General features: G+C 38.1%; 1 protein-coding gene across 6 annotated transcripts in view; it reads right to left on the minus strand.

Annotated features, from left to right (window-relative positions):
* The window catches only part of SH3KBP1 (SH3 domain containing kinase binding protein 1), a 239495-nt gene that overhangs the window by 55230 nt on the left and 159941 nt on the right, over nt 1–24324 (minus strand). For all 6 annotated transcript variants that reach the window (XM_081947350.1, XM_081947349.1, XM_081947346.1 and 3 more), the window contains one exon: nt 959–1034. In XM_081947350.1, coding sequence (XP_081803476.1) covers nt 959–1034 — 76 coding nt within the window. The remainder of the gene's footprint in view (nt 1–958; nt 1035–24324) is intronic.

Here is a 24324-nt window from a genome sequence, read left to right on the forward strand (position 1 = left end):
CAACTGCCGTGGTGCTGCAACATTCATAATTTGGGACTGTGTTGTAAATACTTGGGATTATTGTATAACTTTGAACAGTCACTAAGTGAACTGTTGTAACTCAAGGATTAACTGTATTTATAGGTTAGTATCATAGATACCCAACCCCACGTCATGCTGTGCTGCTGATTAATAGGGGTGGCAGTAGGATGGGTGAAGAATGCTGAGTAGGTATCCCAAGAGTATGCAATCTCAATATGGTCACCCAAAACATGGAGGTCATGTCAGCTGCCAAGCTGAAGCACACAGGCACTTGTATTGGGCAACAGCAATCCAATGGAATATATTTAGTAATAAAAGCAAAAGTATCAAATCATATTGTATGCGAAAAGGTAATGGTAAATCACTTCTGTATTTTGCCAAGGAAACCACATGATAGAAAATATAAAATAGTTGACACTGCAAGATGGGCTCCTCTAGTCAAATGACCCCAGCGTGTTACTGAAGGAAGAGCTGATGTTCTTTTAGAATAATAATACTGTTAATAATTTGACTGGATTAAAGTCTTTGGAATATTTAATTGTTCTATTGATGTTGAGGTTTTTTGTCATTGGTCAAAATTCTTAAGGTGAACTTAACATGGAAAATGAAATCAAACGGACATTCCAAATAGTATATATCACTTTAAACAGTGCCCTTGCACTCCTTAAATGTACTATATTGTACAACTTCGCTAAGGAAGTTTTTCATTATTTCCCATTTGTTTCATTTTAAAATGTTAAAATCTCTCACAATATTTCCTTCTCACCAGAAAATTCTCCTATAAATTTTTTTTCTATATAAAATCTTGCAAAATTAAGCAGTTCCCTCTGATGTTATCCTGTTCATTGAGCATCACTTATTTGGGTAGTTTGCACTTCTATAGTGTGTCCCCAAATTTCTTCAACCAAAATGCAATTAAAAAAACAGGAAGACTTACTCTTTGTTCTGCTATCCAGTTCATTTTTTCTTGCCTCCTGGACTGTTGTAGCTGTGGGCATTCTTTTTCCAACTGTCTGTAAAAATAAAAATAATTAGTCATTTAAAAAATAACACCATTCATTATTTGCTTATCCAAATCATAATAGTTAATGAAAATATGAAGTAACTGATTTAATTCATCATCTGCCACAATGCCTTTAGTTATTTTAACTAAAACATATTTCAAAATAACACATATATTTAACCAGTTCTTGTTTCTTTGTGACTTTATTACATATTTGTGCAAAAGAAATTATCAATCAGTTATATAGCTACCCATATCACTGAGGCTACTTGGTAAATTATCGTATTTGCAATCATTTTAAGGTTTTATTGATACTCACTTGTTCCAAAGTAACTATTAACTATATTTTATCTTTTATTAATAAAAGTTTTTTTAAAAAAAATATTTTCAAAACAAAGACAACACATCCTTCTTTACATACTGTAGAAAGTGTATCAGTTGGTTACAAAAAGGCTTACGTGCATCTCTTTCACAGTCAACAAACATAATTCATATTAACTCAAGTATTTTAACTCAGATATTTATATCTCCATCATACCTCCATTTTCATTTGACTATAATTGTTTAAATGCCCATCATCATAAAATATACCAAGATTTAATACATAATCACATATTGGCATTTCATTTACTATTTCTAAAATCCTCCAATAACACTGAATTCTTATGTCCTATTCTAACTAAACATCCATAATATTTAATAACAAAGTTTTCTAAACCTACTTTCCAAATTAGTTTACAATTTACATCCAATTTCCTTATGTTGTACCCATACCTGTATATACGTTGTTATCATTATCCCTCCTTTATTTAACTATATCCTGTATCATAACATTTCCCCCCTAATATTCAAGACTTAACTGTATCTAACTTAGTTCTTTTTTATTAACCTTTAGATATAATCCAAAAGACTTTCTAATCTTCCTTTCATGGGTTCCATTCAATACTCATATCCCATTATTGCTTATCATAACACTACACATTGTATACATTATTATCATTATCAATTATTTATTTAACTATATCTATTATCACTAAATTTCACTGTTTAACTAGCTTTAAATTATACTCTTCCATCTATCAACCTGTATCTTTCCAGTAGCAAAACAGTCTCATATCTTCTGCCATTTGTGGTGTCAGTCCTCTAATCATCTCCTTAATCAACTTTGTATGGACTCCCCTTAGCAACTCTTTGCTTATAAAATCTCTCATGTAATTTCGATGCCCTTCTTCTGTTTCCTTAATCAGCTTATCTTTGATTGTCGGTAGTGTTATCAATGCTATTGCTAATAAGATTTCTCTCTTTAAATCCATAAATTATTTCATTTTTTTCTTCTTTTGTATCTTGCTATCTGGGGCAGATTTCCCCTCCATTTAATTCCTCTTTCAATATTCCACTCTTTCCATTTTCAAATTTAATTCTGCCGCTTATTTCTTCTGTTCTCCAATTTAAATTAATTTTAAGTTTTTTATTGGCAGTCACTTTTAAAACGGTAAAACTTCCTCACCAGCTGGAAACACTTTCTCTTTCCGTATCCTTCCGTTTTGGAGCCACCCCGACTTCATCAGCCTAATGGCTGGATTTTTTGTCACTGGCTTGAAGAACTTCTCTTGGATCAATCAGGGACTTTGTGATGTTCCTGAGATCAGCAAGACGTATTCTTCCTGTTCACTGTCTCTGCGGGATGGTTTAGGTCCATTTGGACCACCCAGCAGCAAAAGTATCAACTGCGGTCTCAGAGCATTGAGATCGCATGTTGTCTCGTCACGACTTCAGCTCCTACTCTCAACTATATTTTATCTTTTTTTTTTTTTTTTTTTTTATAATAAAATTTTATTGGTTTTTCAAGATTTATAGGGAAAAGGGTAAATGGACAGGTATACAAATTTTGGCAGTTGCAAAGTGTGTGAGGCCCCCCTCCCTCCATACCCATAGTATACATTTAATATAATGCATTAGTATATAATTGATTACAGTCAGCATATTAGTTCTATTATTAAATTCAATCAAATTAAACATTACAGTATAAAATCCAAATATAATTCCATTTTCACTTTCGGTCAGTTTATAATAATATGATTTTCTTGTTTATTTTTGTGATCTGAGTCTTCTTGCTATTGCCCCATCTCCCTCCACTGGCAGAGCTCTGGCCCCTCCCGTGTCCTGCGTGTCCGTTGTGGTATCTGGTGGTTTCTCTAGGAATGTTTTATTTTTTTCCATAAAGGCCTGCGCCTCTATGGGTGAATTAATTCTAATTCTTGTCTCCTCCCAGAATATCAGCATACCTTCAGGCATCAACCATCTAAACCACACCCCTTTCTGGTATAATTTATTCGCTAATTGCGAATAATTTTTTCTTTTTTCTCTAATCTTCTTAGGGATCTGCTTCAGAATGGTTATCTCCATATCATGATATATCAATGCTTGCCCCCTTTGTACACCCAAAATTTCATCTCTTGTGCTTTTTCTAAGAAATTTAATATGAACCTCCCTGGGTACATTGTGTGTTCTAGCGTAAGCTGAATTCACTCTATAAACCAGATCTATATCCCACCCCATCTGTTGTTTTTCTTTGTGTGTGTAGTCAGCCAGAATGTTTGTCATGATGTCCCTTATATTTTCCCCATCTTCTTCTATAACATTTTGAAATCTAAGATAATAGGACATTCTCTCAAATTCTAATTTCATCTGTTGGATGTCAAGATCTTTGTTCCCTTTCTGCACAGCTTCCACCCCCCCCCTCACCTCCTCCACCCCCCCTTCCACAAGATCCAGTCTCTGTGAGTTCTTATAAATTTGGGCTTGATTTTCTTTAATTTCATCTTTCATTTCCCTTAGCTGTTTCTTGATTTCCTCCTGGCCCTGTAAAATTTGTTGAAGCATTTGTTGAAAGTCCATCTCTATAGTCTTAGGTTGCATCAGTTCTGTTATCTTGGACTGTGTGGCTGGACTGGATGTTACAGATGTTGGAGCAGATGTGGCAAAGCCAGATTTCCCAGGAGGTGGTCTTTTGGATGCCATCCTTTATAACATTAGAAGTTCAGTCCATATATAAGATAAACAGTTAGAAAAGAAGGGTAGCCAGGTGAGGTCCGGGAGCAGAAGAACCAGGCAGAAGAGAATCTCTCTAATAAGTCTGGCAATAGATGAAAGGTTTCCCCTAGAAAGTTCAAAAAGACCAATCCACAAGAGATTCCTCTGGGAGACACGGAGACAAAGACCGGAAGCCTGAATTTTAAAGGTGGAGTCAGGTTTCACAGTTCATAAAGACAACGGAAGTGTGCCATCTTGCCCTGCCAGTTTTGGGCACAGAGGCATATCAAAGTTTTAAAAAGTTCCAAAAGTCCTCAAATCTCAGTAAATAGTGAAATTAAATTGCAAAGAAAATCATCCAACCTGGGTGAGGCTTCATTCGTTGGCTCTCCCCCCTCCTCCTTCCCCGGGGGCTGAGAGCAAGATTATTCCTCGCCGCTTATCCAAGGGGGGGGGAAACCCCCCTCCCTCCAGCCGCGCCTCCAGAATACTCCGAAAGTTATTTAAAGAAAGCTAACTAGTTCTTTGTGCAAAATAGGGCATGAAGAGAGAAGCAGCCTCACCGCACCGCAGCTGCTTCCTTCACTTGCTTCATTCTCCCGACGGCTTTAGCGAGGCGCGAAGCGCAGAAACGCGAGGCGCCCTCCGATCTAGCTCCCCGGTGCCTTGGGCGCGCGAGAGACCTCCCGCCGGCCGCCGCCGATGCAGGAGCTCCCCGCGATGCCGCCCCTCCGGCAGGACCCCTCTGAGGGGTGTCCTGTGCCCCCCAAGGAGTGGGGAAGCCCACCGGAGAGCCGGAGCGGGCAAAGAGCTGCCCGTCGCCGCTGCCGCCGGAACCGGAACTCCCACTATATTTTATCTTGATTAACTGCATTTAACTGTATTTAAGCCTTCCGTATTCTCAGTAAAAATAAGATTGTTTAAACAGAATTTAATATAATGTAATATAATTTACATTCTAATTTACTCCATAAAATTTATCATTTAAAAACCAGGGTTAAAAGTGATTGATCATATTAAAAAGAAATAATATTAAGAAAATGAAAACATTAAAAATGAAAATGAAAGTTTCACTATAGAAGGAAAAATATGTAATTAGCAGTTAAAATCATCAACAGAGTATATGTTAAATAATAAAGGAAAACTAGACATATTTTTATTCTGCAACCTACAATATTTTTAGGGGCGGGATTATAGCTATTGCTTGTAAATATCTACTTCCTTTTGCTACCTGCATAAAAATATCCAAATGTTATAGGAGTTATTTCAAAATAGACTTTTACATTATATGTTCTGAAGAATAATACTGAATATTGTTTTACGTAAAAATGGAAGTTGAAAAACTATGCTTAGGTAATTATGGAAAAATATGAATTCTGTAAACTAGTTCATCAGGTACTCTGGAGAAAAATGATAAAGTAACTGCCTTCAAGACAGAATAAAATAGATTAAAAGCATTCTCTTATAAAACATGTGGACCAGTAGCGGTGGCAGCCTGGCCATGCTCCATACCAGTATGGTCCTCTGGCTTGCCCCTGCTCACTCTCCCCACCCGCCCAGTTGCCACACTCTCTCTCTCTCTCGGCCCGCCTGTCCGCACCATGCTTGTCCTGCCCACCCACTTCCTTTGCCTGCCTAGCCAGCAGGAGCAGCAGCGGTCATGACTGAGAGCTTTCTTTGCCAGCCGAACACTGAAAGGTTCTCCCATTTAAAAGCCTCCAATGATGGAGCATTAGGATCCAACCCGCACTTTAACCAACCAACCAACCAGCACTTAATTTGGAACCAGAAGAAAGAACTGGTGAGTGGCTGCATCCAGGCAAGAGGGATGTTGGGGGGAGCTAAGAGGTCTCTGAGTGAGCACTGGGCAAACAAGCGGTGGATGACCTTGCTTTCCAGGCACCGGCGAGGGATTGGAGGGGGCGGCTGAGTGAGCGCTGGGCAAGCAGACAGAAGGGCCTTGGGGTGGGGGTTGAGCCCAAATTGCGCCTCACTGTGAGCGTCTCTCAGCTGTTGTGTGCAGGGAGAAATCTTGCACAGTAAAGAAAAATTTCTTGTGAGTGCAAGGCAAGTAACAGCTTCTTGCATTCTTGCGAAGTTTTTATTTTCTGTGCAAGCATTTTCCCTGTACACAACGGCTGAGAGACACTCACAGTGGGATGCAATTTGGAGGTGGCACATGGGGCAGGGGTGGGATGAGCCAGGCCACGAGATACACATCTTACCAGAGACTGGCGGCTCCGGGTCTTGTGGCTTGAAAACCTGAGAGGTTGTTTTGGGAGGGAGCAGATGGACAGCATTCCATCCTGAGTGCCTGCAGCCTCAGAGCTTGCAGCTTTGGAGCAAGCCTTTGAACAGTAAAGAAAATCTTCTCACATGTGTGAGAAGTTCTTAATTGCTTTTACTGTACAAGTTGCTGCAGACTCCGAGGCTGCAGGTGCCTGGGGAGTGGGGGAATTCTGCCCATTTGCAGTTTGCAATTTCTTTGTTGCCGGCTGCAGTTGGCTTTCTCCTGGCGATCCTTCCTCTCTGGGGTAGCCCCTTCGGTCTGGCCACATCTGGGTGGGCTGTGGGACGGTCAGCAGCCCACACACCACCACCATTTGACCGCTCTGGGGTGCAGCACCTGCCGGGACATGGCCAGAATGGCAGGGCTGCCACTGGAGGGTGTCTCCCAGACAGGAAGGATCACCAGGAGAAAGCCAACTGCAGCCGGCAACGGGACGTAAAGGAGCGGCCATCCAGCAGAGCCAGGAGTGTCCCCAGGTCGGTGGGGTGGCAGGGAGGTTGCGCCGGGCTGGAAGTGGCAGGAAGGCAGGGCATCGAGGCCACCCTGGGCACCTGCAATGGGATGCGGCAGCTGCTTGGCAGCTGCTCCTTTGTGCCCCGCTGCAGTTGGCTTTCTCCTGGCAATCCTTCCTCAAGGTCTCTCCTGGCCAGGAAGGATCGCCAGGAGAAAGCCAACTGCAGCCGGCAACAGGATGCAAAGGAGCGGCCATCCAGCAGATCCGGGGATGTCCCTAGGTTGGTGGGAAGGTTGCGCAGAGAAATTTTTGCCAACTGGAAGTGATGTGTGTGTGTGTGAGAGAGGTGGGAGACAGAGAGAAAGAAAGGGTAAGAGCGAAAGAAAGAGGAAGGAAGAAAAGGAGAGAGAGAGAAAAAAGAGAGAGGGACAAGGATAGAAAGAGAGAGAAAGAAAGGAAGGGGAAGAAAGGGAGAGAAAAGAGAGAAAAAAGAGAAAGAGAAAGAAAAGAAGGGAAAGAGAAAAAAGAGAGAGGACAAAGATAGAAAGAGAAAGAAAGGAAGGAAGAGGAAGAAAGGGAGAGAAAAAAGAGAGAAAAAGAAAGAGAGAAAGAAAGAGAAAGGAAGGAAGGAAGGGAGAGAGAAAAAAGAGAAAGATAGAAAGAAAAAGAGAGAGAAAAAGAAAGAGAAAGGAAGGGAGAGAGAGAGAAAAGAGAGAGACAAAGAGAAAGAAAGAGAAAGGAAGGAAGGGAGAGAGAGGGAAAAAAGAGTGACAAAGAGAAAGAGAGAAAAAGAGGAAAAGAAATAGAAAGAAAGAAAGTGGGAGAGAGAAACAGAAGAAAGAAAGAAAGAAAGAAAAAAAGACAGACAGACAGACAGACAGAAAGAAAGAAAGAAAGAAAGAAAGAAAGAAAGAACTTATGACCACAGTTGAGCCAAAATTTTGGTTGCTAAGCAAGAGCATTGTTAAGTGAGTTTTACAAGTTGGCCACACCCACCCAGTCACATGACTGCCAAGCCACGCCCTCAAAATAGGGCCATGCCCACAGAATAGGTAGTAAAAATTTTTGAAACCCAACCCTGACCTGTCATCTATATGCTATATGCTATATTAATGACAGGAAGAACAATAATAATGAAAAGGACAAGGTTAGAGTTTCCAAACCCTCTGTTAACAAACATTGTATCAACTTGTAGAAAATTTTCACGGCATCTTATCTATCCCAAATTGTTCCAAAAGTTAAGAGTAATTCATTCTGGATCAAATATCCTCGTTTGTTTCTTAATACCATTTATCGATTGTTGTCTGGTTAAGTATAAAACATTCAATTTCCACAATTGATCTTTCTTCCCAGCAAAGTCCAGTTAAGTGGTTTGCAATTAAGAGAGATAAATCTATTTGCCAGTTTCACCCCAGTCTTCCTAAACAACCAATTTGTCACTTTTCCATGTCAGGCTTCTGCTATTATGAACAAATGCAGACTTAAAAGTTCAGAGAGCTGTATAGAGTCAACTCAGTGAGCTCTCTGTTTGTACAACCAATAACTCTTTGATCTGCAGCTTTCAAATCAGATTCTCTGCATATTTTTCCATAAGCTTTATCATCTTATCAAACTTTTTAAAAAAGCTTTCACTAAAAGTTGTATGTTGCCAAAAGGTCTTTTCTCATATTTTGGCCACGGCTTCGACTGTAATGTTGTACATTGTTGCTCTATGAAGCTTAACCAAGAACAAAGAACAAAGAAGCTGAAGCAGAATGAAACAGAAAAGGTGTTTTCTGGATATTTCAATCCAAGATTAAAATAATTTAAATATATATATATATATACTCCAAGTATTTTGCAAATTAAAAAGATACAAAAACATTGGGAAACAAAGGGGAAAAAGAGAATAGTTAAGTTCCAGCAGAGGGGTGAAATAAATCAGCATTAGCTAGCAGATAAAACACATAGCAAAATTTATTTATTTTTATTAAAGAATTTAATAATTTTTACAAATATTTCCCCTTCCACTTCTCTCCCTCCACCCCAACCCTACCCTTCCTCCAACCCTCCCACCCCACAACCTCCCAGAGCAAAATACAGGGTATAAACATTTAACAATCATACACTAACATAGGCTAACTAACTATAGCATCCTACTTTCTCTTGTACTTTAACTCCCTTTTTATTAAACTAACTTTAGATAAATTGTAACATTCCTTGTTCATTCATAAGCTAATTGGAATTTCTTAGTCCGATATTTATTATGAATGTAGTCAATCCATCTTTTCCATTACAGCTTGTATTTCTCATCTGAATAATCCTTCAAATGTGCTGAGATTTTGGACATCTCTGCTAAGTTTGTTACTTTTAGCGTCCATTCTTGAATAGTAGGCAGTTCTTCCTTCTTCCAGTACTGCGCCACCAACAATCTTGCTGCCATTATTAAGTTCAAAATCAAATTAGTCTCTATAGCTGTACAATCTGTAATTATATCTAACAAGAATAGCTGTGGAGTGAACTTTATCCTCTTTTTAAGAATATTTTGAATAATCCACCATATTTTTATCCCAAATGCTTTAACTTTTTTACAAGTCCACCATACATGATAATACGTAGCATCAACACAATCACATCTCCAACATTTAGATTGTAAATTCGGATACATACAAGCTAACTTTTTGGGATCTAAATGCCATCTATAGAACATCTTATAAAAATTCTCTCTCAAGTTTTGAGCTTGCATAAATGTTACATTTCTTACCCAAATCTTTTCCCAGGTTTCCATCAATATTGGTTCTTCAAAGTTTTGTGCCCATTTTATCATGCAATCTTTAACTAACTCTGTTTCCGAGTCTAGTTCTATCAGTGTATTATACAAACTTTTTATATGCACTTGATTATGGTCCCTAATTTGTTTTACCAAATTATCCTCATTTTGTATGATACCAATTTTCTGGTCTTTTTTCCATCTAGCCTGTAACTGTCCATACTGAAACCAGGTTTGAATTACCCTTTCCTCTCTTAATACATTCAAGGGTTTTAGCTGTGGTACACCTCTTTCTATGTTAAGAAGCTCTTTATATGTAATTACGTCCTGTTTTTGTTCTATACTTATATTCTCTATCGCGTGTCTGGGTACTACCCACATAGGTATCTTATCATTTAACTTGCATTGATATTTTTTCCAGACACACAGTAGAGCATTCCTTAATATGTGGCTTTTAAAAATCTTGTCCACCTTCTTGTCATATATAAGCATGCCAACCATATACCAAATCATATCCCTCAATATTCAATATTCTATCCTCTGTTAAATTAATCCAATCACTAATTGTTGATAAAACTACTGCTTCATAATATAATTTTAAGTTGGGCATTTTCAGACCTCCTCTCTCACGTATATCTTGCATTATTTTAAGTTTTATTCTCGGTTTCTTCCTTGCCCAAACAAAGTTATTAATACCTTTCTGCCATTCTTCCAAATTTGCATCTTTTTTGAGTATTGGTATCGTCTGAAAAAGAAATAAAAACTTAGGCAAAATGTTCATTTTTACTGCTGCTATCCTTCCCAGTAAAGACAATTGTAATTTTTTCCATTTATTCATCTCTGTCTGTATTTTATACCACAATGGTTTATAATTATACTTATATAATTTCCCATTTGAGGTTGTGATATAAAATCCTAGATATTTAACCTTTTTAACTATCTCATATCCTGTTACTTTTTCCAATTCTTCTTTTTGATTTATAGTCATAATTTTAACTATCATCTTTGTTTTCCCTAAATTTATTTTAAACCCGGATACTTGACTATATTGATTAATTATGTTCATTAAACCTATAGCTGATTTCCCCGGTTGGGTTAGAGTTACAACCAAGTCATCCGCGAATGCTCGTACTCTGTATTCATGGTGCCTAATCTTAATTCCCTGTACATCATCTGAGTCACGTATTCTATTAAGCAATAATTCCAAAGTTAAAATAAACAATAATGGAGACAGGGGACATGCATGTCTTGTTCCTTTTTCGATTTTAAAAGGTTCTGTTAGACTACCATTAACTATAATTTGTACTGTTTGTTTCTGGTATATTGCATTAATAGATTGTGTAAAATACTCTCCAAACTGCATCTTTTGTATTATTTGCATTAAAAACTGCCAATCCACTCGATCAAATGCTTTCTCCGCATCCAAGAATATAAGCACTGCAGGGATTTGGTTATTCTTCCCCAAATACTCCAATATATTAAAAATTTGTCTTACATTACTTTTCATTTGTCTCCCATGTATAAAACCAGATTGATCATTGTGAATCATTTGTTGTATAACTGACATCAACCTATTTGCTAGTATTTTAGCAAAAATGTTATAATCTGTATTAAGTAGTGATATAAGCCTATAGGTTTTTTGCTGACTGTGATCTTGATCTTCTTTCGGAATCAGGGAAATAAAGGCTGTTCTCCAAGATGGTGGTACCCCTCCTCCCAGTTGTATTTTATTAAATAGTTCCTTAAGAGGTTCTACCATTTCTAATTGTTAATTTTTGTAATAAACCGCCGTCAATCCATCTGTGCCAGGGGCTTTACCAACTTTTAATTGCTTAATTACCAGGAGAATTTCCTCTGTGGAAATCGGTTGATTCAATCTTTCCCTTTGCTCATCTGTAACTATGGGGATATTCTCTTTCTCCAAATATCTTATATCTAAACCTTGTATTTTATCCCCAGCATACAGTCTCGTATAAAATTCTAAATCTAGGCTTTTTAATCATATCCTGTTGATAAACTTCTTTACCTTTGTACTTTATTTTCTCTATGGTACGACTTTTGTTTTTTCCTTAACATATATGCTAACCATCTACCTGGTTTATTTGCATTGCAAAAAGTATTGTGTTTAGCATATAACAAATTAGTTGCTACTTGATCTGACAACAACATATTGAATTGCCCTCGTAGTAAAGTAATTGCTTCTTTTGTCTTCTTATCATCTGGGTTAGATATTAGCGCCTGCTCTTTCTTTTTTATCTCTTCTTCTAGTTCCCTTCGTTTTTCCCCCTGTCTACGTCTATATAGGTTATTCAAGTTTATTAAAACACTTCTCATATATGTTCTACTTACATCCCAAACCGTTTCCATGGATATTCCCTTATGCATGTTAAAAACAAAATATTCTTTCAGTAGTTTTTTACATTCTGTGACATTTCCCTCATATCTAAATAAATTTTCATTTAACTTCCAAGACCTCCTAGACCCCTCTCCATATTCCAGTTCCATCCATACCGGGTTATGATCTGTTAGGGTTCTCAGACATATCTTCGTTTTCTTCATCCTGGAAGGAAGATCATTCGTAATTAATATAAAGTCAATACTAGAAAAAGATTGGTGCCTATCAGAAAAAAATGTAAACTCTTGTTCTTTAACATTCCGTTCTTGCCAAATATTCCTCAGTTCCATATCCTCCATCATGTCGAAGAAGGATTTAGGCAATCTTGCTCATGTTTGAATATTTTGCGAAAGTCCCTTCTTGTCTTTCATAGTATCCAATACTCCATTCCAGTCACCCAGAAATATACACGAGCTATAATCCCATTGTATTAATTTAGTATGGAGCAACTTGTAAAATGTTTCTTGTTGTTGATTGGGAGCATATACTCCCGTTAAAAATATTTTCTTTCCTTCTATTAATAATTCAATTGCAATATATCTTCCTTGAGGATCTGCTTCAATTAATTCAGCCTTTAAGTCTTTCCTTAAGTATATAACTATACAATTTTTCTTCTCCGGTGCAGATGCCATAAAGTGCATTCCCAATCTTGCATTCATCAGATATTTCTGGTCATTTGTTCTAATATGTGTTTCTTGCAAACAAATTACATCATTTTTAATTTGTTTCAGATGGTGAAATATTTTTTTGCTTTTTTGTGGTAAGTTTAAACCATTAACATTCCAGGTTAAGAATTTAATTGTCATCTTCAGCCCCCTGAAGCTTTTTAAGAGCCACCTGGAAATCCTGCTGGAATTTCTTCTTAGGTCTGGCTCCCCCCACAGCTTCTGTATTTATATTTATAGCTTCTTGGATTATTATCTGAGCTTGTTGCATCTTTAATTCTTGCTCTTTACATTTGGTTGTCTTTGTTCCCTAACTCCTTCTGTCTCCTCGAGTAATTCCAAGGCTTGAGCAGTTGCTGCTTGTACCTGGGTATCTTCTTGTCTAGCCTCCCCTGCTTCTTTTCTTCTTCTGAGTCCTGGAGATGGTGGGTATCCAGTCTTTAGTACATTATTGTAAAAATCGCTTGCCTTCCAAACTGAATTAAGACGATATCTTTCACCTAAATAATTCACCACCAGTCCGGCTGGAACTTCCCATCTATACTGTATCTGGTGATTTCTAAGTTCATCCATTAGGAATGCTTAGTCCTTTCTGGATCTCAACATTTTGGGGGGAATTTCCTTCAATACTGCCACATCCTGACCTGCCACTTGTAGCTTGTTTTTATAAGTCACTTGTAATATTCCATTCCTTGTTTTCCTGGTGACAAAATAGATTACAATATCTCTTGGTAGTTGTCTCTGTCTGACAATCCATGAATTAACACGGTAAATTTTGTCCATCTGCCAATCACATTCTGCTTTTGGTTCGCCAATTAATTGAGCAAAAGCTTCTGCAAAAATCTCTCTCAGGTTTTCTTGGTTATTTTCTTTCAGGCCCCTTATTCTCAAAGCAAATTCCATCGCTCTATATTGTATCATTGTAACCTCTGCCTCTGACTTATTGGTCTTACTTTGTGCCTCATCAACTTTATTCTCCAAATTGACATTAGACTGATTAATTTCTTCCACCCTATCCTCCAGTGATGTTACATAACCAAGTAAGCCCTTAAATGCATCCACTATATCCTCTCTTATCTGTTGATTGCGGGTTTGGATTAAATCCTTAATTTCAGACATTTCATCAGACGCATCTTTAAAAGCAGTTGTAATCTTTCCTTCCAAAACAGCAGCTTGTTCCTTTAAAGTGCTTTGGAGGGCTGCAAGTATCAAAGTTCGTGTATCCGCTGAGGGTAATAAAGACTGCAATTTATGTGTCTGGGCTGGGGAACTTCCAGCACTCTTAGAAACACTTAATTTTGTTTGTTTTGAAGCCATTTCCAAATATTCAAATCACACTTTTCAACAGCCAAATTATTGAGTCCAAAAAGTCCACCTAATCCCCAGATTTGTTAAATCTTATAGCTTGTTAGTAAACCAATGTGGTTTCCTTTAATCTTGAGCTCTTGGATCTTTTAACCACGTTAACAGGCACTTAACAAATACTATCTTTCCTTTTAGGTTTCACTTTCACCACACCCTTTGATATTCAGGCGCCATCTTCCCTTTTGTTCCACTTAATCTTCACAGAAGGCAGTATTACTACATCAGTTAAAGTTTGTACTTGCAATTGTAATTACTCCTATCTTTGCTCTGCCTGCATCTTGTTCAAATGTAGATTGAAACGTTGATTGCAGGGATGGTCATGACGTTTTGTTTCTGCTAGAGCAGAAGCGTCCCGGACAAGGAGTTCTGTCGGGCTGCTGGGGGGCTCTCACCCTTCGAGCCCTAGAATTGCTCCTGGGGGTCTAGGGGAGCTCTACCCTTGCCCAGCTGCTCACCTCCCCCTCTTTTCCCAAGGGGTTTTCTAGAGTTTTCAAGCCGCTAGACAGCTGATTTACACTGTTCTAGCAGCTTAATTCGGTCACGGGGCTGACGTTCCCAAAGGAGCGTCCTTCAATGCCTATGGTGCCACCAGAAGTCAACACATAGCAAAATTTAAACGTGAAATTAAGACCCAGGCATGCTTAAAGAAACATGTGACAGGAAGATGGATGCCCATGACTTTCCAACCACTCTCAAAGGGAATTGTAATCTTCAAGATGCCCCTTCCCAAATGGGTCCATAGCCATCCAAAAATCGTCTTGGATCATCCCCAAGTGCTCCCATTTAAATCCAGTGAGCAGCACTGCCAGAGAGCCAGCTTAGGCAACAAACTAAGGAGATCATTGGCAAGAAAAAAAATCTCCTTACCAATCAACAGCCATCTTGGGGAAAGATCTACCTCCAAATGGAAGCTTTAGGTAACTGAACTAGGAAGAACTTAAGACATTTATTCATAATTTTTACACTAAGCATCTCCACATTTTGACTTAGATTTGATTTTCCTCACTAGAAGTTAATGTTCCTTTAAAATTATGCCCTTTTTAATCATAATGATAATTATCCTTTACTTTTGACTTTCACAAAGTTGTCCTAGAAACTTGAAGGTTTCTAGTGTTAATACTGTGCTGTCTAGTATTGTAAGTGGTGGTAGAAGCACAGCATGTGGAGTTACTATGATGATTAATTCCTAAGAATCTACTTATTAATGTCTCAGTTGAATTCTACTGTCAGTCACTGAAATCACTGCTACTTATTAAACATTTAGATATGGCTTCTCTCCTCCTATGCTGGGTACATGCAAGGGGTTGTGTGTGTGAGTCACGAGTGCATGCACAGGGCGCATGTGGGGGTGTCGCATGCATGTGCGGGGTGGGGAGCGTGGGGGTCATGCATGCATGCATGCACCGGGCGGGTGCACGCGGGGGATCATGCACACGTTATGGGTGCATGTGTGCACGCTTTCAGCATGCGACGACAAAAGGGTTAGACATCACTGCCCTATGTCATTTCTAAATGAACCTACATTACAAAATATTCATTGTATTACTTCACAATCCAAGCAGATTATTACTAATTTAAGAATTTCACCATATTAAAAAACTTTGCGAGAAGATAATGAGCATAGAAGGCTCATAGTAGAATCACCTGAACTGACATGCTAGTTTTCTATTTCCACTGTATCAATGTCCTTTTTTATTGTCTATGTATTTATCAGACAAAGTAAAACTGTAAAGAGAAATGAATGTTCTGCTTCCCTTTAATATTAGCATATAATCCTTGTGAAGGTGCTATGGCTCAGCAGTTAAAGATGCTGAGCTTGTTAGCTGACAGCCCAAATTCGAGATCAGAGCATCATGCATGCAGGTGAGCTCCTGTTATTTGCCTCAACTCCTGCTTACCTAGCAGTTTGAAAGCAAGCAAATGTGAATAGATAAATAGGTACACAGGTAACAGCATTCTATGGGCCTCGGTGTATAGTCATTCTGGCCACACGACCATGTCATGTCTTTGGACAATGCTGGCTCTCTCAGCTAAGAAACGGAGATGAGCACTGCCCCCAAGAATCAGATACCACTAGACAGGAAAACCTTTACCTTTACTTTTATAATTCTTCTATGACCACATTCTACATATCTTTATAACATTATGATTAAAAAACCCTAAAATATTTTACTGGTATAAAATTACTATCTAAAACTACTAAGTACTAGAAAAATGTGATTTACCCAAAGTACTGTAACACATCTAAATATATATAACACTTCTACCTTTAGCCAAGGTTTATTCTAATACAGTAGTATGGTTTGTGCCTAAGCCTTGTCATTTTTAAAAAATTGTAACAAACTATATTGGGGAAGAGTCTCCAACTCTAGGTATAATTGTCTTTAAAGTACACAATAGATATGCACAACAATTACAAGATTTTGCATTAGCTGTATGAATGACAACATAAATAATGCTATCAATTGTTATTTAGTTCAAGACAGCCCATCCAGGTTCATAAACTCTGTGGAGTTTTCTGTTTATTAGTCTTCAATCAAACTATTACTGATTCCGGGCACCAATGCAAGGATAATTTAATCTCATTGAAATATAAGAGGAAAGAATAGATATTAATAACAGAATGTCATGTGAATTCTAAATCCTTTAACCAACAACTTTATAAGTTCTATACAATTGTTAAAAATAACAACCATGTAAATGCAAGATTCAAAATCAGATTGTGTATCCCTGAGAGATATATTCAACACTATTATAAACATGATAACATTTTCAACTGGAAAACACATAATATATCATCAGTTCTATCTTTAGCCACTTGCTTTTTCATCCAATTTTCCATTTGTCATTCTATTTTTCCACAGGGTTGAGGATTTTTTTATTACCCCTTCCTGTGTAGATTTTGTGCACAGATATACATTATATATATGTTTGTGTGTGTGTGTGTGCACGGGTGCACGCATACGTGCAAAGGAAGAAGGCAAGAGCCCACACATTTTTTCCAATCCCATTCAAATGTCAACTTCTTCCACATTTTCCAAGGAATAAGAACTTACAGGAATTTGTCAACTTCTCTAAAATATAGAATACCAACTGTAGACATTATAGGGCTATGTCTACAAAGAGAATGACATAAGATATAGTTAATCTTATATACAAAGAATAAAAAATTCTGGTGAAGTGTGTAAGAACCAAAATAAAACCATGGAAAATATCAATGCAATCATTTTTATTTGGTTCCAATTGAAATCTCCTCTGTCTATTATTACTATTAGAACCCTTTTTTACCATTAATGCAAAGAAAAATAAATACACACATGCATATTTCTGTGGTCAATTCTTTAGGAACTTTCTGAAATGAATGTAAAATCTCCTGTTTAATAAAATTGCCAGAACTGCTACTGATTTATTTATGTAATACATACAAATAACCGCTGTTTGCTGAGTTTTTGTATATATGTTGACATTATTCCAAACATTTAGCATGTATTAAACTGTAAACATCTTTTTCTTTTTGTTTATTTTCGAACAGGAAAATAGATGACACATTCTATATTGCAAGTTTTCCCAGTTGCAATGTAGGCTGTGAAAGTTGGACCATAAAAAAGGTTGAGCCCCAAAGAATTAAGACCTTGAACTATGGTGCTGGAGAAGACTCCTGCGAGTCCCTTGGACTGCAAGGCGATTAAACCAGTCAGTCCTAGAGGAGATCAAGCCTGACTGCTCTTTAGAAGGCCAGATCTTAAAGATGAAACTCAAGTACTTTGGCCATCTAATGAGAAGGAAGGACTCACTGGAGAAGAGCCTAATGCTGGGAAAGATTGAGGTCAAAAGAAGAAGGGAATGACAGAGAATGAGGTGGATGGATGGAATCACTAAATTAGTAGGCGTGAGCTTAAATGGACTCCAGGGGATGGTAGAGGACAGGAAGGCCTAGAGGAACGTTGTCCATGGGGTTGCGAAGGGCCGGACATGACTTCGCAACTAACAACAATATATTGCTACCAGAAAAAATGTTTCAAATAGAACTCAGTTTAATGCTTACACACAGAATTAGGAATCTGGACAACAAATATAGATTAAGGAATTGACAAATAATATCTAAACAAATAAAAGGTCAACGTGTTTAAAAAGTATAAGGAAACTTTCTCTGTAACTCTAATTATCACTTAGTGATAATATAAATATCTTCTAATCAAATAAACATTTAGTAAACTATTTCTACAAGAAAAGAAGTACATTCTAAATGTTTTGGAAGCATAATTCCTACCATATTCTTTTTGTTTGTTGTATTTTATCAGTAACAATTCCAAAAGTCTGATTTTCATTTATTAGACAGTAAGATTTAAAACAAATCTTAAATCATACTAAAAGAAGGCTATCATAAAGCATCTGCATATGTGTATCTGTCAAAGCAAAAATATAAAAGAAGCAGCTACACAGTTCAATGTAAATTATTAATGTTAGTTATTAGGTCTGAAACACAGATGTTACTGCTTTTCCTTTTAAGACTTCAGTGAAAACTCTCTAACATATTTTATGATAAGATATAGACCATTTGAAACCTTTCTAGCCAAACATGTTGTTACCTATATTATGCAAATTACAACATAGTTTATACATACACAAGAAAAAAAGTATTTGTTTTTTTTAAGACATACCTCGTCTCCCATTGTGAAGTAAAGACACCTAAAAATGTTTAGAAGCAGTATGAAGAGTCCTTGCACTTCCTTTTAAAAGTTGAGCTCACTGAGAAACCAAGCCTAAAACTGAGTCATACTTTAAGACTAATACTAGCTACGGGAAAACATTGCATTTGTCTCACAGGAAACTGGAACTGGCTACCAGAAGGCAATTTTTAACTGCCTTGCAGAGAGAGAGGATTGTCCTGAGAGAAAACTGATCAGACACAAATCAGAGCAAACAACATCATCATTGGAAGATAAAACCTTTCTGAAAAAAACCAGGAAACAAGTCAGATATATATGAAGTAATAAGACAGGTGATATTTTTTAAAATATATTTCTTTCCTAGCTATAAAAAATATTCTGCTCTATTTGTATTAAGTTTTAAATAAGTAAAATATATTAACATACTAATCACACAGTTACACAATTTATATATACCCTACAAATAATGCTACAGTATAATAAACAGCCAATGTTCATGAAGAATATCCTGATCAAAAATAGGGTGAAAATTTGGGTGTGTCTTATACACCGAATGTAGCCCTGCCCACCCACCGGCTCTGTTTCAGTCTCAGCATAGCCTGATTAGCACAAGCAGCTGATTCCTGACCATCAGCTGTTTCAGGCTGCAGGCAGGTGGCAATAGGTTACGGCAATTCCTGCAGCTTGAAACTGCTGATTGGGGAGGCCCAACTATCACTTGTGCTAAAACTGAAAGTGAAAATGGCTGTTTGCTGCAAGAAAGCACATTGCTGGGAGGCAGGGGCAGATTTTTATTTTCTTGTGTAAATCAGACTGTGCTGAAACTGAAACTGGCTGTTTGCTGCTTTGCTGCAAGGAGGCAAATTGCTGGGAGGCAGATTTTTATTGTCTTGTGCAAATCAGGCTCTGCTGAAATTGAAACTGGCTGTTTACTGTAAGGAGGCAAATCAATAACTATAAATGCCTATAGAACAAGGATGGCAAATCTTTTCGGCATCGAGTACCCAAACCGGAACACACGTGCATGCGTGTGTGCCGGAAATCTGAAGACCAGCTGGCTGGTGCATATGCCTGTTTTTTGACCAGTTTTCAGTCTGTTTTTTGGGCAGTTTTCCAGCGCTCTGGTGCCTGCGCAGCCCAGCTGGCCAGAAACCAAAAGAGCAGCTGAAGACGGCGCACATGCCAACAGAGAGGGCTCTGCATGCCACCTCTGGCACGCATGCCATAGGTTTGCCATCAGGGCTATAGAATGTTCAAATTATTAGACTTATTTTTTAAAGACTGCTTTATTGTTGTTCTAGAAAACTTAACAAAATGAAGAAGCTTTTTAAAATAAATGCTTGATCTGAAGAGGCCCAGTGCTATTGTATCTTCTTTTAAATAGCAGAGAATAACGTATACTTCCAGAAAGCCACTCAATTTTAACAGCATCTGTACAAATATAGTCTGAAATGTTAACAGTGTCCTGTTGTATTATTAAGATAAGGTAACTGAGTTTTAGACCCTGACTTAGTCATGTTTGGAGTAGATCTATTTAAATAATTGGGAGGAATTACTGTGACTATATTTAAGAAAACTTTCTGGCATTAATATACTGCCATAATGTACGTTTCTCCAATTCTTTTCTGTTTCTATGGGTTAGGCACACATGCACAGAAATACACCTCAAACAATATATATCATCTGTACTGATTGCTTTTCTGCAAGGAGGCAAATTGCTGGGAGGCAGATTGTTTTTTTCTTGTTTTCCTCCCCAAAACTAAGTGCGTCTTATATTTCGGAGCATCTTATACTCTGAAAAATATGGTACTTCCAGTTTTCTAAAAGTTTAACAATGAAAATGTGTCTACAAAATGGTGTCAGAATGCCAGTAAACAGTGCACTGGCTTTGGATATGGCATATTTCAATTCACCATTAGAATGAATGAATGAGCTGGAAGGGACCTTGGAGGTCTAAGTCCAGCCCCCTGCTTAAGCAGGAGAATCTATATTATTTCAGATAAGTGACTGTCTAGATTCTTCTTAAAAACATCCAGTGATGGAGCGCCCACGATTTCTGGAGGCAAGCTGTTCCACTGGTTAATTGTCCTCACTGTTAGGAAGTTTTTCCTTAATTCCAGGTTGCTTCTCTCTTTGATTAGTTTTCAACCATTGTTTCTTGTCCTGCCCTCCACTGCTTTGGAGAATAATTTGACCCCCTCTTCTTTGTGGCAGCCCCTCAAGTACTGGAATACTTGCTATCATGTATCCCCTAATTCTTATTTTTTTAGACTAGCCAAACCCAAATACTGCAGCCATTCTTCATATGGCTTAGTCTCCAGGCATTTGAAAATCTTAGTTGCTCTTCTCTGAACTTTTTCCAAAGTCTCAACATCTTTTTTGTAGTGTGATGCCCAAACTTGGTTGCAATATTCTAGATGTGGTCTTACTAGGGTTTTATAAAGTGGCACTAATACTTCACGTGATCTTGATTCTATGCTTCTGTTTATACAACCTAGGATTGTATTAGCTTTTTTGTCTATTGCTGCACACTGCTGGTTCATATTCAAGTGATCATCCACTAAGACTCCAAGTAATCTCATAATTACTGTTTTTGAGCCAGGGTTTACCTAATCTGTAGTTATACCTTTAATTTTTCCTGTCTAAATGTAAAACTTTGCTTTTCTCCACTTTGAAATTCACTTCATTGGATAGGGCCAGTGGTGGGTTCCTGCCGGATCACACCGGATCGCGCGCGCTCCCTTTCAGCGCTCCACCTGGCTCGCGCGCTCCCTTTCAGCGCTCCACCTGGCTCGCGTGTTCCCTTTCAGTGCTACACCTGGCTCGCGCGCTCCCTTCCGGCGCTAAAACCGGAAGTACAGTTTTGGCCGGCCCTGGCGAAGCAACGACGCCTGCCTGCGCTCCACCAGCTCGGCTGGGAACGGAGATGTTTCCTCAGTGGAGCGGAGCGCCTGAAAAGTCTTTTCAGGCGCTCCGCTCCGCTGAGGAAACATCTCCGTTCCCAGCCGAGCTGGTGGAGCGCAGGCAGGCGTCGTTGCTTCGCCAGGGGCGGGGCAAGACTGTACTTCCGGTTTTAGCGCCGGAAGGGAGCGCGCGAGCCAGGTGTAGCGCTGAAAGGGAGCGCGCGAGCCAGGTGGAGCGCTGAAAGGGAGCGCGCGAGCCAGGTGGAGCGCTGAAAGGGAGCGCGCGCGATCCGGTGCGATCCAGCAGGAACCCACCACTGGATAGGGCCCATTGTTCAAGCTTGTAAAGATCTTTTTGGATTTTGAACTTGTCTTCTGGTGTGTTGGCTATTCTTGCCAGTTTAGTGTTATCTGCAAATTTCATGAGTACTCCTTCTATTCCCTCTTCTAAGTCATTTATGAAGATATTGAAGAATACTGGGCTGAAGACTGAGCCTTGTGGTACCCCACTACTTACTTCTCTCCATGTGGATGTGGTACCATTAAGGACTACCTGTTGAGTACGGTTTGTCACCCAACTATAAATCCATCTGGTGGTGATATTGTCTATTCCACACTTGTCTAGCTTACCAAGAAGCTTGGCAAGGTTGTGATCTACCTTGTCAAATGCCTCACTGAAATCTAAGTATACTATATCCACAGCATTTTGTTGGGCTACTCATTTAGTGACACAACCATTCCTTGCCTATGGAGATTCTCAGTCATCCACATAAGAGAACAAACACATCAGGACTACATTCAGCAGTCCATCTGCATTTAAAAGACACAAGCCACTCTTTTGAAGGTAACAAAGTCCATATTTTGGAAAGAGAGGATCGCTGGTTTGAAAAAGGGGTTAAAGAGGTCATCTATGTCAAAATTGAACAGTCCTCTCTCAACAGAGGGGGAAGGATACAACATCATCTATCTCCAATCTACAACACAGTCCTTTCAACAGTTCCAAGAAGGCTCCACACCAATTTGCACCACTCAGGTGACCCTGATGACACAGATAAATCTCCAGGTGACTTTAACGACCTGCTAAAAGAATGCAAATGAACAGCTGTCTGCAAAGAGTATAAATCCTTCCATTCCCCACCATCCAGTCAGAGCTGCTTTTTGGATGAGAAGCAAACGTCTTCAAAGAAAAACCAGAAAGTCCAGTTGCCTCTTGAAAAAAGCACCTTTGGGACAACCATCCCTTTTATTCAAAAAGAAATTCTTGAAAGTATACATTTCACCTCAATAGGACTGGCCCATTCTACCTCTACCAGCAGTAGAGGGATAATATGAGCCCTGTCTTCCAAGGATTTCTGGCTGATAGGGTCTAGAAGAGCCTTTTCTGCTGGGGCTCTTGCCCTTTGGATCATCTTACTTCCTGAAGTGAGATCTGCTCCCACCCTTCTGACTTTCCATAAAGGCCTGAAGACTAGGGTTGCCAGGTGTCCACTATTTGAGTGGACAGTCCGTTTTTTTCACATTATGTCCACTATTTTTTTTCACAAAATAGTGGACATTTTTTTTATTCAAAAGCTTTATGATGAAATGGTACGTAATCTAAAGCTGTACAGTCTAAGAGAATAAGGATAGGAGAATCACATTTTGTCTTTTTTTTCATAAGTTAGAATGAGACAAAGATCGAACATCCATTGAACTCGATTCCCCCAAAAAATTATTAATCATACTCAATTGTTTCACAAGACATTTAATAAAAGTATATAAAATTATTTACATACTATTTTTCTTAACTTGCATTTACCTATTATTTTTATATTATACTTTTTTCTTAGTTGGATAGGTATGTTTTGGAACACTCAATAATGTATCATCATTTGAGGTTCAATGAGTACTAGCCTCAATATGTAGAGCGCAAATTTGTCAAACCAAAGATTTCGTTGAAGCATTATAAACATAAAAGTTAATCATTGTTTTTATGTAAATACTATTTTGCTGTGTTCTAATTAAATCACCATGTAAGTAATATAAGGTTAATCTTTAGTAATAGCCATCAGTTGAATCAGTTCTCAGTACAAATACATAGCTTCAGTGAATTTAGCAAATTCTACGAATTCGTGAATTCACTGTTAAATTTGAATTAAATCTAAATAAATGTAATTTAATATTTTACATATTAGTATAATATATTTGATGTTTTGAATTTTAAGTAATGTTTTGAAGTGTTTATTTTAATACGTGTTAAAATGTTTGTAAGAAAATATATAATTTAATTGTAATTTTTTTTTTACTACTTAACAATCCCCCGCCCCCCCGCTTGTCCGCTATTTTTGGGAAGCAGACCTGGCAACCCTACTGAAGACCCAGCTTTGCCAGGCTTGGGGCCTCAACAGGGGACTATCATGCTAGAGGGGGATGATTAAGAAGAAAACCTACCCCCCTGTTCATTCTGCTCCCTCCCTCCCCATCTTTTAACTATTATCTTACTTTTAATTGCAATTCTATTTTTATAGTTTTTATTATGTTGTATGTTATGTTCAATAGTTATGTTTTACCATTTGATATCTTTTAATATTGTATGCTGCCCAGAATCATCCTGAGGCAAGAGGGATAGCAAAAAATAAAATAATAAGAAAGGGAAAGGGAAGTAGTAGATGGTAGATTTCCCTGAGTGCTAAGATGCTGGGGACTGGAAGAAGATAATGGTCTGAAAGTGTGCAGGTTTGCCTTATACTAATTTGAGATAGAATCGGGCATAAATATGTAAATATACACAGAAAAT

Source organism: Natrix helvetica (assembly GCF_964273705.1).
Source record: "Natrix helvetica genome assembly, chromosome: 3".
Taxonomy (NCBI): Eukaryota; Metazoa; Chordata; class Lepidosauria; order Squamata; family Natricidae; genus Natrix; species Natrix helvetica.